The 17,187-nt window shown below is 42.7% G+C and overlaps 1 protein-coding gene across 1 annotated transcript in view; it reads right to left on the bottom strand.

The window, feature by feature from the left end:
* The window catches only part of tsnare1 (T-SNARE Domain Containing 1), a 935,796-nt gene that overhangs the window by 33,786 nt on the left and 884,823 nt on the right, over positions 1–17,187 (bottom strand). Inside the window, exon 11 of the mRNA XM_039737258.1 lies at positions 7,406–7,515. Within this exon, the coding sequence (XP_039593192.1) occupies positions 7,420–7,515 (96 nt within the window). The 3' untranslated portion in view covers positions 7,406–7,419. The remainder of the gene's footprint in view (positions 1–7,405; positions 7,516–17,187) is intronic.

Here is a 17,187-nt window from a genome sequence, read left to right as displayed (position 1 = left end):
TTTACGGCCGGAGTTGTTTGCGCTTCCGCATTTCGCTTACCCTCCGACCGGGAACCAATGAGCACGTCCCCTCCTGGCACGTGTTCAGCTGGGTCGCGCAAAGGCTCCTGGGCTTTGGAGTTCTTAGAGGGACGGCTGGCTTCTACGAGCCGGCTACGATCTGCCTTTTCTTTCCCAATTGCAGACCCTTCAGCCACAACCCGTCCCTCCTTGACGATTGCCGTTTGTTTCGGCGCTGCTTTGCACGCCTTCCCCTCCCCTTCGAGGAGGCTCGGACCCGTCAGGGAACGAACGACCTCGTCGGAGGAATCCAGTGTCCTTCACCTTCCCGACATGCACCGCGGGTGACCAATCTGTTGTCCTCGTGGGAAGCCTTCGCTAGCCGTCTCGCGTCCTGGTCAGCCTTCTGGGAGCCGCGGCCATTTTGCCGGAGCATGAGGCAGTCATCCGAGGCGCGCTGCGATTCTCTCGGTGAGCGTCTGTAAAACATGATAAAAATAAATCCGAAACGTCGGGCGTTTTACCTGCAGCTCCCTCCATAGTGGATGGCGGAACCCCCGGACTATCTAGGGAGTCCGAGGCACTCGACAGCGGTCCGTGTCCCAATTGACGCGCTACCCGGTCTAACTCGGCCCGAATTAGCTCTCGGTCCTCTTCGCTTCCGGTCAGGTAGGTCCAGGACCTGTCGGCGTCCGTCAGGCCCTGCAGCCAGCTGGGACTGACCTTCTTTTTCCCGGTCTTCTTGCCCATGGTCCTGCAGAACGGGATGGCGCACAGTTGCAGCTTTCTCGGTAGCGGGTGGTGTTTGCACCTCCGTGAAAAGATGGGGAATCCCCCGAGGGTTGTCTGCCCACACAAAATTTGTTTTTAATGCAGGTCCTCTGCCAACAGACGGCCAGAGAATCCTGCCGACTACGCCAGTGTGAAAAAGGCGCTATATAGCGCCCTTGAACCCTCAGGGATGACACCAAACAACGGGTAAAAGTCCAATACTTTTTATTGTAACTCACAGTGCACCAAGCACCTTCCACACTACTCATCCAATAAACTCACTATACTAAACACTCCTCCTCGCCCAGACACTTGCTCCTCTACCTCCCAGCTCAGCTCAGTGTCTGGACTGAGGCACCGTCCTTTTATAGCCCCTGACCCGGAGGTATTCCTGTCCCGACAGTCCATAGTTCCTTACTCCTTCCGGGTCAGGGCAATCAGTCCTTTTCTTTAACCCGGGAGCACGTTGTTAGTTCCTGTCACGTGACCATGACGTACTCCCGGGTCATAGGGCATGAAAGAGCCCATAAGCCCCCCCACAGCGACTCCTGATGGCCCCAAGGTATCCAGCAGGGTTGTGTAAAAATACTACAAGGTCCATAATGCCCTGCATGATCCTGCTGTCGGGAGAGCTCCTCCTGGCGGCCTGGGGATGCGGACCGGCATGGAAAGCCGGCAATCCTCCACAATATATACTGTCAGAGATGCCAGGGGCCATGACCCGGTCGGGACGTCATGAGGGACCGGATGTGGGTCTGTGTCCACCCTGGATCACGTGGGGGTTGCCTCCCGGGTTGCTCTGGGCGCCACGGGTACAAGGCACGGAAGCTCCACCCTGTAGGGGCCCGTGGTCACCGGCAGGAGGCGCCCCAATGCCTTGGGGACCTGTTACCCCAGCACTTCCGCCACACCAGGAAGTGGTGGGGGGAAGATTTAGGATGGCGCCTGGAGAGCAGCCGGGAGGACAGCCGGCACTTCTGCCACACTGGGGCGTGGCCAGAGGAGGAATGCCGGGAACACCTGGTGCTCATCCGGGAACCATATAAAAGGGGCCGTCTCCATTCATTCGAGGTGGATGTCGGGAGGTAGTTGGCAGAGCTGGAGAGAGGACAGGAGGCGGCCAGAGGAAAGGCACAAGGACTGTGAGCCCTGGACTTTGGGGGAATCGGTGCAAGAGGCACTGGGGTTGCACGTGAACAAAACTTGTAAATATTGTAAATAAACAGTGTGTTGGGTGATGTCCGTCTGTATGTGTCCGGGCCAGCTTTCACAATACATACATATAAATATATATACATATACATATATACTGTCAGGGATGCCAGGGGCAACGACCCGGCCGGACGTTTCCTCGGTTGGACGAGTCCGGGGAGGTGAGTTCCCTGCCTAGTAGCAGCCAGCCCGTGGGGGGTTTTCTCTTTTACAGACAGGGACTTACCGGATCGGCGTCAGTGGCGGGCGCATGCCGGTCTGCGGGGCTTCGACAGCACAGCGGCAGCCGCGAGGGCTGCGGAGGAGGAGACGCTGAAGTTCGAGAGGCGCTGGCAACATCAAGGCTGCCGGCAAGCACGTCGCCGCCGCAGAAGGTGAGGCAAGATGGCCGCGGACTAGAAGTCCCTCCCCCTGACAGGCACGTGATTGGATGGTGTGTCTTGTGTGCCCACCAATGACTGCATAGAGGCGGGACCAAGGAATGTCTATCACGTGCAGGGGGGAGAACCGATTGGGCCAGAGTAGGAGGCCCACAGGAAGTTGCCGGCGTCGGAGGCTGACAGACAGGTAGGCTCCGCGTCGGATAACTTCCTGTCTTTGCCGGCTGCTCTGTCGGAGCAGTGTGTATTTCAGGTGCTACGTGCCCTCCGGGCAGAGATGCAGGTACTGGAGAGGAAGGCAGTCGCGTCCATAGAAGACCTTCGATTGGCGATCCGACGGCGCGGCGCTGGATTCTCCAGCCAGGGGTGCAAAGCGAGGAAGGTAGGTTTCACCGTCCCCGTACAGCATGAGGGAGGGTCTGCTGAACATGGCTGAGATTCAAAAGATCAGTTTCAAGTAAGCAGCCCTCCGACAGTAGGGGCGGCGCAGTGGGCTGTGCGCGCGGTGAGGGGGGAGTCCGTGAGGACACTGCTTGGACACAGGCTGCTGAGTGCCCAGGGTCCTAGCGCCCTCCGCCCCGAGTCGGCCGCGGTCTCGCACCACTCTGTAGGGACGCAGACGGGAAAGAGGCTCTTTCTTTCTGATAAGGAGTCTCAAACCGTCAGGGCATCCCAGAGTGAGAGGAGGAATTGGAGGCTGAGTGCCAGTTCCTCCGATAAGATAGGACGTGGTGCTGGGTGCACACGTCCGGGTGCTGGCTGCCCTCTGCGGGGGCAGAGGGAATCCCTGAGGCCGGTGGAGAGACTGCAGGCGGTGCCGGCGGTTCCACCGCCAGGAGGGACATGGAACCCGCGGAGAGGGTGCCGAACAGGCAAGTGCTGGGGTGCCGAGTGGAGGGGGGAACGCTGCCAGTGCGTGGCACAGGAAGGGTGCCCAGGCAGCGGTTCTGCCCCTTTGTTTCTCTTTATTACAGGGACAGACCCTGGACAAGCAGTAGGACCCACTTCGTCGGGGACCTGCCCTCAGGAGTCGAACCGTTTGTCACAAGATCTCTCCGCTGGTGTGTGAGTGCCACCACTGCTGGAGGAGGCTGCAAGGGAGCGAGTGACTCTGAACAAAGGGGCGTGGAGGCCTCGGAGGGGGCCCCCAGGGTGCCGGTAAGAGGGGGGAGCACAACCTGTGTGAGGCACAGGAGGGCACCAAGAGTTGGTGCTCAGGCCGCGTCTCCACCCCTATTCCTTGGAGAACAGGACCGGACCCCAGCTGTCCTGGAGTAGGACACGCTTCGGGGGTGTGCTGCCCTTGCAGGACGTGTCGCTCTTCCCGAGTGGTCTTCGCTGGCTGTGGGGCACTGTCAGGGATGCCAGGGGCAACGACCCGGCCGGGACGCCGTGAGGGACCGGATGTGGGTCTGTGCCCACCCTGGATCACGTGGGGGCCACCATCCTGATTGCTTTGGGGGGCACGGGTTGAGGGCATGGAAGCCCCACCCTGCAGGGGCCCGTGGTCACCGCCAGGAGGCGCCCCAATGCCTTGGGGACCTGTTACCTCAGCACTTCCGCCACACCAGGAAGTGCTGGGGGGAAGATTTAAGAGGACACCCGGAGAGCTGCCAGGAGAACAGCCGGCACTTCTGCCACGCTGGGGCGTGGCCAACGAAGGAGTGTCGGGAATCACCTGGAGCTCATCTGGGAGAATATAAAAGGGGCTGTCTCCCTTCATTCGAGGCTGGAGTCGGGTGGAAGAAGGACAAGGCACTAGAGAGAGTGGAGGCGGCCCGAAGAAAGGCATTGTGTGGCCAGGACTGTGTGTGTTGGGGGTTTGTGCACGGGACTGGGTCTTAGTGACCATAAATATTGTAAATATTTGTAAATAATAAACGTGTGGTGGTGAGTAACAACATGTTCGTCTGTCTGTGTCCGGGTCGGCTCCACAATACATATATAGTGCATCCGGAAAGTATTCACAGCGCATCACTTTTTGCACATTTTGTTACGTTACAGCCTTATTCCAAAATGGATTAAATTCCTTTTTTTCCTCAGAATTCTACACACAACACCCCATAATGACAACGTGAAAAAAGTTTACTTGAGGTTTTTGTAAATTTATTAAAAATAAAAAAACTGAGAAATCACATATACATAAGTATTCACAGCCTTTGCCATGAAGCTCAAAATTGAGCTCATGTGCATCCTGTTTCCCCTGATCATCCTTGAGATGTTTCTGCAGCTTAATTGGAGTCCACCTGTGGTAAATTCAGTTGATTGGACATAATGCACTGTGAATACTTTCCGGATGCACTGTACATATATATACATATACATACATATATACATGTGTGTGTGTGCCCTGCGGTGGGCTGGCGCCCTGCCCAGTATTTGTTCCTGCCTTGCGCCCTGTGTTGGCTGGGATTGGCTCCAGCAGACCCCCATGACCCTGTGTTAGGATATAGCGGGTTGAAGAATGACTGACTGACTGACGTATACATATATACATATACATATATACACATACATACATATACATTATATACTGTATATATGTATATATATTGTCATGCACAAGGGCATGGGGAGCAGTTTAAGGACCCGAGACACACCGCGACAAGTCGTGCCAGGAGACAACGGCGGCGTACTAACCTTTTTCTTCTTATTTTCTCAACAAGAACAAGGAGCCACCGCTGTAATACCGCCCGGACAATCCAAAAAGCTGCAACACTTCCGGGTTCCTTTCTTCCCTCTGGTCCCTGTGTGAGGACGTCAACCACCCATCCAGTACCATGATTTTCCCAGCATCCCATTGTTTAATTTCTGGTACATCCACATAAATTGTCCATCCTCCAATCCTTTTATGTCGTTTTAAGTTTGTAAAAAAAGAACAAATTGACCTGAACTTTTTGTCACAGAATACGGGGCTAAAAACCCCAAACCTTCATGATGTATTTGTCTTTCTTCACAATATATAGAATTATATATATATATATATATATATATATATATATATATATATATATATATATATATATATATATACATACAGGGTGGGCCATTTATATGGATACACCTTAATAAAATGGGAATGGTTGGTGATATTAACTTCCTGTTTGTGGCACATTAGTATATGTGAGGAAACTTTTCAAGATGGGTGGTGACCATGGTGGCCATTTGGAAGTCGGCCATTTTGGATCCAACTTTTGTTTTTTCAATAGGAAGAGGGTCATGTGACACATCAAACGTTAAAAACGTTAACGTTAAAAGGAAGTTAATATCACCAACCATTCCCATTTTATTAAGGTGTATCCATATAAATGGCCCACCCTGTATATATATATATATATATATATATATATATATATATATATATATATATATATATATATATATATATATATATATATATATATATATATACACACAGTGCATCCGGAAAGTATTCACAGCGCATCAGTTTTTCCACATTTTGTTGTGGCATCATATTCAAAAAGACTTGAGGCTGTAATTGCTGCCAAAGGTGCATCGACAAAGTATTGAGCAAAGGCTGTGAATACTTATGTACATGTGATTTCTCAGTTTTTTTATTTTTAATAAATTTGCAAAAACCTCAAGTAAACATTTCACGTTGTCATTATGGGTTTGTTGTGTGTAGAATTCTGAGGAAATAGTTATTACAATAAGCTGAAGTGTTTTATTGTTTGAAGCACGGTGGCACAGTGATTAGCAGATTGGCTAGTGTAGAGAATGCAAAAGGTACTAAAGGCTTTTCATGCACTCCAGAGCTTTTCTAGTTTCTAAGATTAAAAACTAGTAGGACATCTTCTCAGTCGCAGTCTGCAAAAAACTGGCCCTTTAGAAGACAACCTAAGCATAAAGTGAAAACTACATAGGAATGGCTTAAAAAAAATGTTAATGTCCTGGAGCAGCCGACTCAGAGTGCAATTGACTTGTAAAAGGCTGTCCACTCACAATCCCCATGCAACCTGACAGACCTTGAGCAGGTTTGCAAAGAAGAATGGAAAAAAAAGTGCAGTTTCCAGATGTACAAAGCTGACAGAGACCTGACCACACAGACTCGTAGTTGGAATGACTGCTAAGGGTACATCAACTAAATACTGAGTTGAAAGGTTGAATACTTATTTGATCAATTACTTTGTGCGTAATATCTGTAATTATGTTTGGTCACTTTGAAGAGATGTATTTTACACAGACATTAAAGATTCTTTCTGTTGATCAGTGTCGAAAAAGCCAAATCAAATCCATTGTCATTCAATGTTGTGTAACAATAAAATGTGAAAAAGTTCAAGGGGATTTTAGAGTTTGGACTATGTCACAATATATTGTCTACATACTTACTGTGTCTCAAGGATATCACATGTAATAATGGAGAAAAACATGTTGGTGAAATGTTCTTAAAGCTAGAAGGCTTCTAGCATTTTTCAGTGGTAGTATGTGTGCCAAATTTAATTTAAATTAAGTGGATCCTTTTTGAGTTATCTTGTCTAAAAACTGACATCCTAACAAAAGTACTTACAGACACACACATGCACACACAGACAGGCATCACTCTGAAAGCAGTTAAGTTGTGTTCAGGATTTTAAAGATTTTACATGTGATAGGGACACCAAAAGCTGAAAAATCCAATAAAAACTTAAGGTCAAAATTCAGACCACATCATAATTTGTCATTAACATATGTAGTTATCTCTGTGGAGCAAAACATTCTGCAGCATTTTACAGGACTGTGCCAAGTCCCATTTGGTCTGAGTTGTTTGTTTCTGAATTATTACGTTGAAACACATAAATATACAAACAATACATAAAAGTACAATAGAAAACTAAACAAATGTAAAAGTAGCACAACCCAGTGTTTCATGGCATAACATTCTCAAGCCAGTTTAATTCACTTAAGGGTTACAGAAACACAAGGCTGGGTGAAAGGCAAGAACAAAACCAAATATAAAGACAAAGAAAACAACAAAAAGAGGAAAATCAAAATCCATCAAAACTGCCATGTCAGGCCTCGAGAGCTTGTGGGGAGTATCTTACCTTGTGCCTCAAACTTATTTTCGTACCGATACTGAAATAATGATGACAAGGAAGGTTAACACGACTATTCCAGCCACTATCAGGCAGCATTTCTTTTTCCGAGCTTGTTTCTGAAAAAAAACAAAAAAACACAATAAATAAATAAATACATACCTATGCATATACATACATACATATAACTAAATACCTATAGCTAAAACATTATTACACGCACATGGATACTTACTTATTATGAGTCCATGTCCATGTACACACTTACATTTGTCCAGAATCCAAACCATGGTGTAACAGTCTGGACAGACAGGAAATGTGGACATATTTGCTAAATAATGAAAATTCTAATACGAGCCTGTAGAGCAGGCAGAAGGTAAATTCTTACAATAAGACTCTACAGAAATGTTTTACAGGATGGTAGCTAAACAGAAATGGTGGCACAGTGATGTGCCTCACAGATTGAGCAACCTGGGGTTGACTTTGGTATCTTTTCATTGTCCGTGTGGACTCTGCATGATCTCCTCATGTCTGTGTCAATTTTACTCCCACATCCCAAAGACATGTAGCTCAGGTTAACATATGAATCCAAAATGAGAATGTTACTGAACCCTGCAATTGACTGCTGTCCTGTCCAGCAATGTTTTGCACATTTCACCCAGTGCTAATGATTTGGCACCAGTTTCCTGAATTGGATTCTGCAGATACTCAAATGTACAAGTATAAATAATTTAAACAGTTGGATAATAAAAGCTAGAATGGCAAGCAAGCTCTCACAGGGCTTTTTGAATGCCATAATGAAACATGACAAATAAATTAGCATGTATATATAAATTAAATATTGCCCAGGGAGCTGCAATTCATTTGGTAAATTGAAATTTTTACACTATTTGAAAATTATGTAGACTAAAGTCCTTATATTCACCAACCAGCCACAACATTAAAACCACAAACATGTGAAGTGAATAACATTGATTATCTTATTACAATGGCACCTGTCAAGGAGTTGGATATATTAGGCAGAAAGTAAACAGTTAGTTCTTGAAGGTGATGTGTTAGAAGCAGGAAAACCGGGCAAGCATAAGGAGCCAAGCAACTTTGACAAGGGCCAAATTGTGATGGGTCAGAGCAACTCTAGACCAGCAGGTCTTATGAGGTGTTCCCAGTATGCAGTGATTAGTATCTACCAAAAGTGGTCCAAGGAAGGGCAACTGACGAACCGGCGACAGGATCATAGGTGTCCAAGCCTCATCAATGTGTGTGAACGATGAAGGCTAGTCCATCCAGTTTGATCCCACACAAGAGCTACTGTAGCACAAATGTCTGAGAAATGTAATGCTGGCCATGAGATAAAGGTGTCAGAACATATAGTGGATCACAGCCTTCTGCATATAGAGCTGCATATTTGCAGAATGATTAGGGTGCCTTTACTGACCCTGTCCACCGACGAAAGTGCCTACAATGGGCATGTGAATGTCAAATCTGAACCATGGTCTTATTAATCACATTTTCTTTTAGACAACGTGGATGCCCGGGCACATGTGCAGCTTTAACCTAGTAAAAAGATGGCTGGATGATGTACTGTGGGAAGTAGAGAAGCCTGCAGAGGCAGTGTGATATCCTTGGCAATGTTCTGCTGGGAAACCTTGGGTCCTGGAATTCATTTGAATGTTATTTTGACATATACTACGTATCTAAAGATTTTTGCAGATCACACACACTCCTTCATGGCAATGGTATTCCCTGATAGCAGTGGCCTTTTTCAACAAGGTAATGCACCCTGCCAAACTGAAAATAATTCAGGAGCAGTTTGTTCACCATGAGAGGGAGTTCAAGGTGTTGGTCTCCAAATTCCCCAGATCTTAGTCTGATGTGGCATCTGTGGGATGTGCTGGAAAAATAAGTCCAACCCATGGGGGCTTCACCTTGCAACATAAAGTAAAAAAAACAGATATACTGCTAATGTCTTGGTGCCAGATATCACAGGACACCTTCAGAGGCCCTGTGAAGTTCATAGCCTTACAAATAAGAGCTGCTCTGGTGGCAGAAGGTTGACCTAAAGTACACAATATTAGACAGCTGGTTTTAATATGGTGGTTGATCTATGCAAGTCTGCATGAATGGCTACTACATAAAATCCATTAAAATGGTTAATCTAGTCATTTTTGATCTCATACCTTAAAAATGGTGCTATGGATTTATTAAGGAAGGAGAATCTTTGTACCAGGCTGAATATGAATTTATCAAAATGTATATACTATATATATATATATATATATATATATATATATATATATATATATATATATATATATATATATATATATATATATATATATACTGTATATGAATTAACATAATTTCTATTTTTTAGAATGAACTGGTATTTCCAACACAGACTCACAGGCAACCAGACCTAATCTCAATAACAGAAGGGAGAGCCATTGACACAGAGCATATCTGTTGTGGCACTGTTCACTCTCACTCACACTGGCGCAATACGGAGTCACCAGTGTTTAAAGCTTGTCTTAAGATCATAAGGCAAAACCTAAGGACGCATTAGAAACCAACATAAAAATGACGAGAAGTACAGATGTATATTTAGAACAAACTGAAATTTTTTGAAATGATCAAACTGGCGAGAATAAGAGACCAGCATTTTTCAGTTTAAAATACAGCACAATTAATATACTGTATTCTCTTAGTATACAGGGTAATTCACAATTAATTTGTCATAGAAATGACTACTGTAATGTGATATTCATAGACTTTTCAAACAGCACCAGAATGGCCAGCATCTGAATTGTGGGAAAAATAACTTGGGTTGCATCTATCTATCTAGCCATCCATCCATAGGTCTGTTCATTCATTTATTCATCCATCCACTTATTCAAATATTCATCTTTCCTTCTATCCACCCCTTTGTATTTGCATCTATTCATTAACGTTGACGACTAAACATTCATACATTAATCAGTTCCTGCAACCAGGTAACTTTTCATCCATCCTTTTACCCACAAACCCAACTAATCATCCACTCTTCATCCATGTTCATCCATTTGCTCGTCAAACATCCACATATCATTCCCTGTAAATGTTTTTCTAACCATCTGTCTACAAATCCTGGCTGGCAGCCAAACAGCTATCCCTCCGTCAATCTCCATTAATCTGTCTTTTACAATGCCTTTAATTATCTATCTATCTATATTAAGCTTTCCATATCTATCTATTGTAAACCTTCTGGGAGATGCTCAGGAACAGACTTCAAACCCAAAACATAATTAAAAAAATCTAAATCTTCAACAGGAGACAAATGGAATATAAGGAAGGGTTTAATGGAGAGATATAGACACAGGGTGAAAATAAATTAAAGGAACAAACAACATGAGCCTCTGGGCCTTGCTTTCCTCAGTCGTGCCCTTTCTAACACATAATAAGTTGTGTTTCCCTTATCGACTCTTTCCTGCCTTCTACACTTCTTATTAATACTCTTCTCAAACCACTCCACCAAGTGAGCCTTTCTTCTCAATTCACTTCTGACTCCAGACTCCCATAAACTGAAGACTGAAAGCTCTCTTAAGGTCTTAACAGGGAGTTCCTTCAGTGTCAAAATGATGCCTCCTAGAACCATCTTTGTGTTACCCAAAGGTCCAGAACAATAAGGAGAAGGAATCCTGGGAATTCACTCCAAAGACCCCAAGAATTCTTTCTAGCAGGAATATCTCCCAGAACTATAACTCTCAGGGAGTGTCATGGAAGTCAGAAACTTGGTAACATCAGCCTTCTTTTTGCATGTATTTATTTAAAGGACTAGGGTTCTTTTTAAGATTTTGTCCAGGGTGTTGTCTAGAACACATCCTGAAATGGACAACCAGATCAGTGCAGTCGCTTTAGTGATCCTGCTTATGCCTACTATATCTATCTATGTATGATATATCGCGCCTTTCATTACCTCTCTTTTAAACTATCTATCCAATGTAGTACCTTCTTGCAAATATCAATGTATGTACGCATAGACCTTATCTGGTGGCACATGAGACATCCCCCGCACCATCCAGCCAGTGGGTCTGAGGGCTCCCGGTATTGTTGTGCTTATTTATTGTGCATCCCCATGCTGAATTTGTTTCTGCACTTCTTACATATGTTATTACCCACAGTGCTGATACAACAGATGCATACTTCCTGGTTAAACAAGATTAAAAAAAATGCTGCACGATGTCAATGGGAAAACAGTCAAAAGAATCCAAATGACAGCATACCCCCCCACACACCCAACATTCCTCAGACCTTGTCTCTTAAGGCTGCGTATAGTGCTGCATTATTATGCGAAGCTAAAATCTATGTTGTCTGAAATCCTTCTCTGTCAAAAACACGAGGCGCTGCATTAGGCCGAGGCAGACGGCAAGCTGCAACTCTTGCCTCACTGCAAACCAAGGAAAGCAATTCATCTTCTTATCAGAGAAGCAAAACAAGCATTTTGTGAAAAAAGAGAGTGCAAACTCCACCGTTGAGTCATTTCCCATTTAGACAATCCACTCCACAACAATTTGCATAAGAAGTCCCATGTCTGTGATAAGAAGATTGGTAATTTTCAAAGGCTCTGCAGGGACTGGGAATTAAAAGGCTCTCTGCACTATCTGTGCTCTTGCAGCCGTCCACCGAGCCTCTCCTCCTGCTTGTTCTTCGGCTCCCTCACTCGTTTCCACTTTCTTATTCTGTCTTATTTAATGGTGGGCTGTCAGAACTTCCTTTAACACCCAGGAGCAACAAGTGAACCCAAACTAATTTTTACAGGCTACAAGGAACCTGAAAAAAAAAATTAAATAATCTTTTTTTTTTTTTTTAAAACCAGCAACACTATTGTAAGGAGTATAAAGGAGTATAAGTGTTTTTTGAAAATTAATAACCCCACCCACATGCAGCAAGATCTGCACTCTGATAATGTGGCCAACATGCACTTAGAAATCTGCCACCTAACGTATAGAGAAAGCAGGTAGTAGCAATTGCCCGAAGATTTACAGTTATCTAGTGAGTGACATGTATGAATAAGATCCAGTGATCTGAAGATGATTGACTGTTTATGAAAGTCGAGATTGAAAACATTTTGTGCTTTTTGCTAATTTACTTACAGCAGTTTGATGTTTGAGTTTTAATCCTGCTCATCTTCTTCTGTCTGTAAAAGTCAGTTTATATGACACAGATGTACCCCACCACCATTTCTTCAGCCTCACTATTAATAGGCCTATACCAGAGTCTAGGATATGGATACCATACGTCCAGGTTTCCCCAGAAATGTCCTCTTTTCAGGCAATTATCCGGGCATCACGGCAAGTTTTACAAGTTTTTCACATGGCAACCCATTGTTCCCAACCTAGTTTATGTTTTTTCAATTAAAGTCCTTTTTTAAATTTTAGCTACCATATAATTCTTAATAAACATTAGATGAACCTTCAATGGCAATGGCATAGATCCATATTTCTTAAATGATGTGCCGCACACATTAGGGAAGATAATAAATAAATACCCTCACACAAGCATCATCTGCCCAGATACCGTGCCCTCCCAAACAAAACCCCCCAAAGCTGGACTTACATAGAGAGTAACTCCAAACCCCACCCAGGATTATGCAGTTGCGCACCTGCAGTCTTGTGCCAGAGATCATGAGTTGTCTGGAACTCTGTTCCTTCAGGTTTTAGAACATTTATGACAGATATTGCTGTCAGTCTGTCTCAAGGATTACAGAATCCTATAATGGCTGACAGCCTGGAGCAAAGCTTTACTTTGCTAACCATACAGAGTGTATACTGCATGTTCACTTCATCCTTGCTGGTGTACTATACTGAGAGCTTGGTTCTGCACATTACTGTGCATTAAAATGTTTTAAAGTATAGTGTTTTCTAATAACATTTTGATATTTTAGATGGATTTTCTGTGGTTTCTTTCAACTGCTCAGGAGCAAGGGTAGATTGTGAGTGAAGAGTCTGTGCATCTTGGAAGCCCGTGTGGGTGGAGCAGAGGTAGAAAATGTAGCACAGCTGAGCAGTAGGACAGTAAGTTAATAATTAGCCGACTTCATATCTATTAATACTAAATATGTGTGTTGATTACCCAGCAAGAAAGGAAGTAAAGGAATAGTAGTCAACTTGGATGAATTGTGTGAAATAAGGTGAGGGTAAAGAAGATATTTATAATGATGGGAATTTATGCAGTTATACTGAAGTATTGATAGATGTGTTGGATTAGATAAAAAGTAGCAGCTAAGAGACAGTTTTTTTTCTTTTGAAAACAGACTGGATTATGGGCTTGTTTAATAAGAGATAAAAACACCTTTAGCAGGCAAGAAAGTATGTAGTAGTGAGAGCAGTATAAAAAGTTAATGCAGGGGCCTAAAGAGGGCCAGTAAGTGTTAGACTGGTGATGTAGTTTATTAAACTCAATGTTATTAAGCTATTTTTAGAAGGGTTTTACTACCTCCCAAAAAAGTTTTAATCATGAAGCTAACACAATGTGAATGATGTTGGACGTTTTTGAAGTTAGCTTTGATGAAGTTAGTTTGTATTAAGTGTTGTATCCTTGAGAAATATAGTAGCTAATCCAGCACCTCAAGGCCAGGGTCACTGAAGTTTAGGAGGAGGTGTCTTCCCGCATTGTAGTAATGAATTGATTGATTTTGCTCTGTTTTTTTTTAGTAAGATCATGCATCCTCTCAAAGTGGCAAGGAAGAGATTTCATAGCAGAGAAGCAAAGACAGGTAGGTCTTAGATATATGCAATGCAAGAGCACACTCTCACACTCTACTGGAGTATCTAACCCAGAGTTGAAGTTTCCAAGCATCTTCAGGGTCTTATGGAGTTGGGTGGTGATTCTAATAACTCTCAGATGATGGTTAGGTATAAAGGACCCCAACAGGTCACCTCAAAAACAGCCCTCAGAAAATGAGAAGTAGTGATATTGGGGGACCAAAATCATTTACAGGGATTGAAAGAGGTTTGCTCCAGAGTGAAAGAATCTTATACGGTGTGTTACCTTCCAGGTGCACAGGTAGGAGACCTCCCTTGATGGGTGGATAAACTCTTGGCTGGAGCGGAGGATGGATTAGGCTGTTATTTTATATTTTGGAACACACAACATACATAAGGATAGCTGTCAATTCTGCAATCCAAATTTAAAGAGGTATGTACCCATGTGAGGTACAGAACTGATAAGGTGGTCTTTACTGTAGTTCTACCTTTACTATGCACCAGTCTAGGTGAGAATGAAGAGATTAGACAGCTTAATGCATATATGAAATCTTGGTGTAGAATAGTGGGGCATTGGTTTATGGGTCATTTGGGCTTCTTCTGCTGTGACAGGTTATATTTAAATGAAAGAAGCACTAATTGGGGAGATGATTGAGTAAGGCAGTTTAGGGCAGGCCAGGATTTGAACTTCAGTTCAGTAGCATCAATAGAAATATATGCGATAACTCGGAAAGTTCTAGTACATTGCTAAAAATTAGGGTTAGGGTTAAGTAAAGTAAAAAAGTAAGATGTTAAAAATCGCTTGCCTTAATGCTATGAGTATTAAGAATAAAATAAGTGAGTTGGATTTCCAAGTATATGTAGCTGCACATAACTTTGATATAATAGGAATAACAGAAACTTGTCTAAATAACAGAGATGGGGATGAGAATAACAGACGGACATTCATTACTTAGGAAAGACAAACAAAACTGAAAAGGTATTGAGGTATAAGGTCACCACTTATGTAAAGAAGGATTTGAATGTAATTTGATGGTGAGTTATAGCTTAAGGAGGATGTTTTATTTCAACTAGACAGCATTAGAGATTGTGCCCTCATATTAAGAGTGTTTTATAGACTCTGTAATAATAGTATTGAAAAGGAAAGTTTACAGGGGGGCAGTATAGTCATGGGGGACTTTAACTACATTCATATTAACTGGGATAACCTTGCAAAGAGTGGAGCACAAGAGCAGGAGTTTATGGATGTAATCAATGACTGTTTTTTAACAGTATATTAAAGCATCAAACCTGCCTGGATCTGGCATTGTGAAATAATCAGAATACAACTCAAGGGATAGATGTGTTTAAACCATTGGGATCAGGTAGTCATAATGTAACCCTAAATAGTAATTGTAAATGATGAGGCAGGTCAAAGGTCATAGAGAAAAAAAATATGGGAAGGAGAAAGGGAAAGAAAAAAAGATGTTAGATTGGTAGTGCATACATTTAGTTATTATGTGGTGACCAGATAAACTAAAGCTAAGTGACAGAAGATGCAATTTGGTTATTTTTGTTATGTACTTCAACTAGATATTTATTTAGTATTACTGCATTTATCATACAGTGAAGCAGGCAAGTCGGAAGCCATATTCACATTATTTGCAACCTCAGATCGTTCGTGCTACCCAACTGGGAAAGTAAACATGGATGTCCTAATGAAAGCTGTTGTTCAACAAACTCTAACTAAAAGTTCTATAGTCTGCATCGAAGAAGAAACCAAGGAGCAGGAAAGGCACAAAAAATATGCTGTCATGATTTTTATGCTCTTGGTAACGAATTTGGTACAAAAAAAAAACTGCACAAAGCAACCATTGAACAAAATGTATGAACAGTATTATGTATCAAGCTAACATTGGCTAGTCCATTAGTTTTTATTCTGGTGATGTTAACTTTTACCTTCTCAATATTCAATATTGTGGACTAAGAGGAATCATTTAAAGTAAATAGTTCCAATGAACAAATTAAACCTATAGACTGTATTTCCTGTTCATGGTGTATGTATGTTTCCATTTTGGATTGACATCATAATCTCAAATCAGAGAGACCAGGCCTAAGTTTGCTAGTTAGGATTACGGGTGTGTTCTATTTTTGTTTCCAAGTCAGAGGTTGGAAATGATAAATTCTGAGTTTTAGTCAAATGTAGCATAAGTAGCATATTCCATGCAAAGCTACCTGGTTTGATACACTATGATGTGTCAAGGATGTTTCGTAGGAATGTGCTGAATGTCAAACTGTGCAAGTGTTGTCTTTTAAGGGCTGGACAAACTAGGACTTCAGTGAAAGTTTGGAGGTGCCATTGGACTTACCTGCAGCTGACCAACTGGAGCTTAGTATACCGCTAACAAGACATGGGCCATGGAGGCCATCTTGTCTCCTCTAAGAATGGTGGAGTGGAGTTTCCTGAAAATACAGGAATGAAGAAGCCACTTGTTTGGACTACACCATCGGCAAGCATCAACCCGGACTACAATGTTTTATTTATGGTACAATTTTATTTTTAGTGTTCTTTTTGTCTGCATTAGAAAAAAATGTGATTTATTTACTTAGTTATTTAATTGTGTTTTCCATCAAGGATATTTTTTGTAATATATGTAAAGAACTTTTTTGTTACATTTAATATATTTGAAGAAATTTAATTCCATATTTCCATGATACATCTGAATGTGTAATACATGTATTTTATTTACACATTCACAGTCACACACACACACACACACACACACACACACACACATATATATATATATATATATATATATATATATACTCTATATATATATATATATGTAATCCTAAGCCTAAAAATGCAACGATTTTATGTGACTTTTTTGTCACGCTTTAAATTTTGCCTATTTTAAAACCTACATATACAGTGGTGCTTGAGAGTTTGTGAACCCTTTAGAATTTTCTATATTTCTGCATAAATATGACCTGAAACTTCATCATATTTTCACTCAAGTCCTAAAAGTAGATAAAGAGAAACCAGTTAAACGAATGAGACAAAATATT

This window comes from Polypterus senegalus, chromosome 15 (genome assembly GCF_016835505.1).
Source record: "Polypterus senegalus isolate Bchr_013 chromosome 15, ASM1683550v1, whole genome shotgun sequence".
Taxonomy (NCBI): domain Eukaryota; kingdom Metazoa; phylum Chordata; class Cladistia; order Polypteriformes; family Polypteridae; genus Polypterus; species Polypterus senegalus.
The sequence above is the reverse complement of the archived record's forward strand: the minus strand, read 5'-3'. Positions and strand labels throughout refer to the sequence as shown.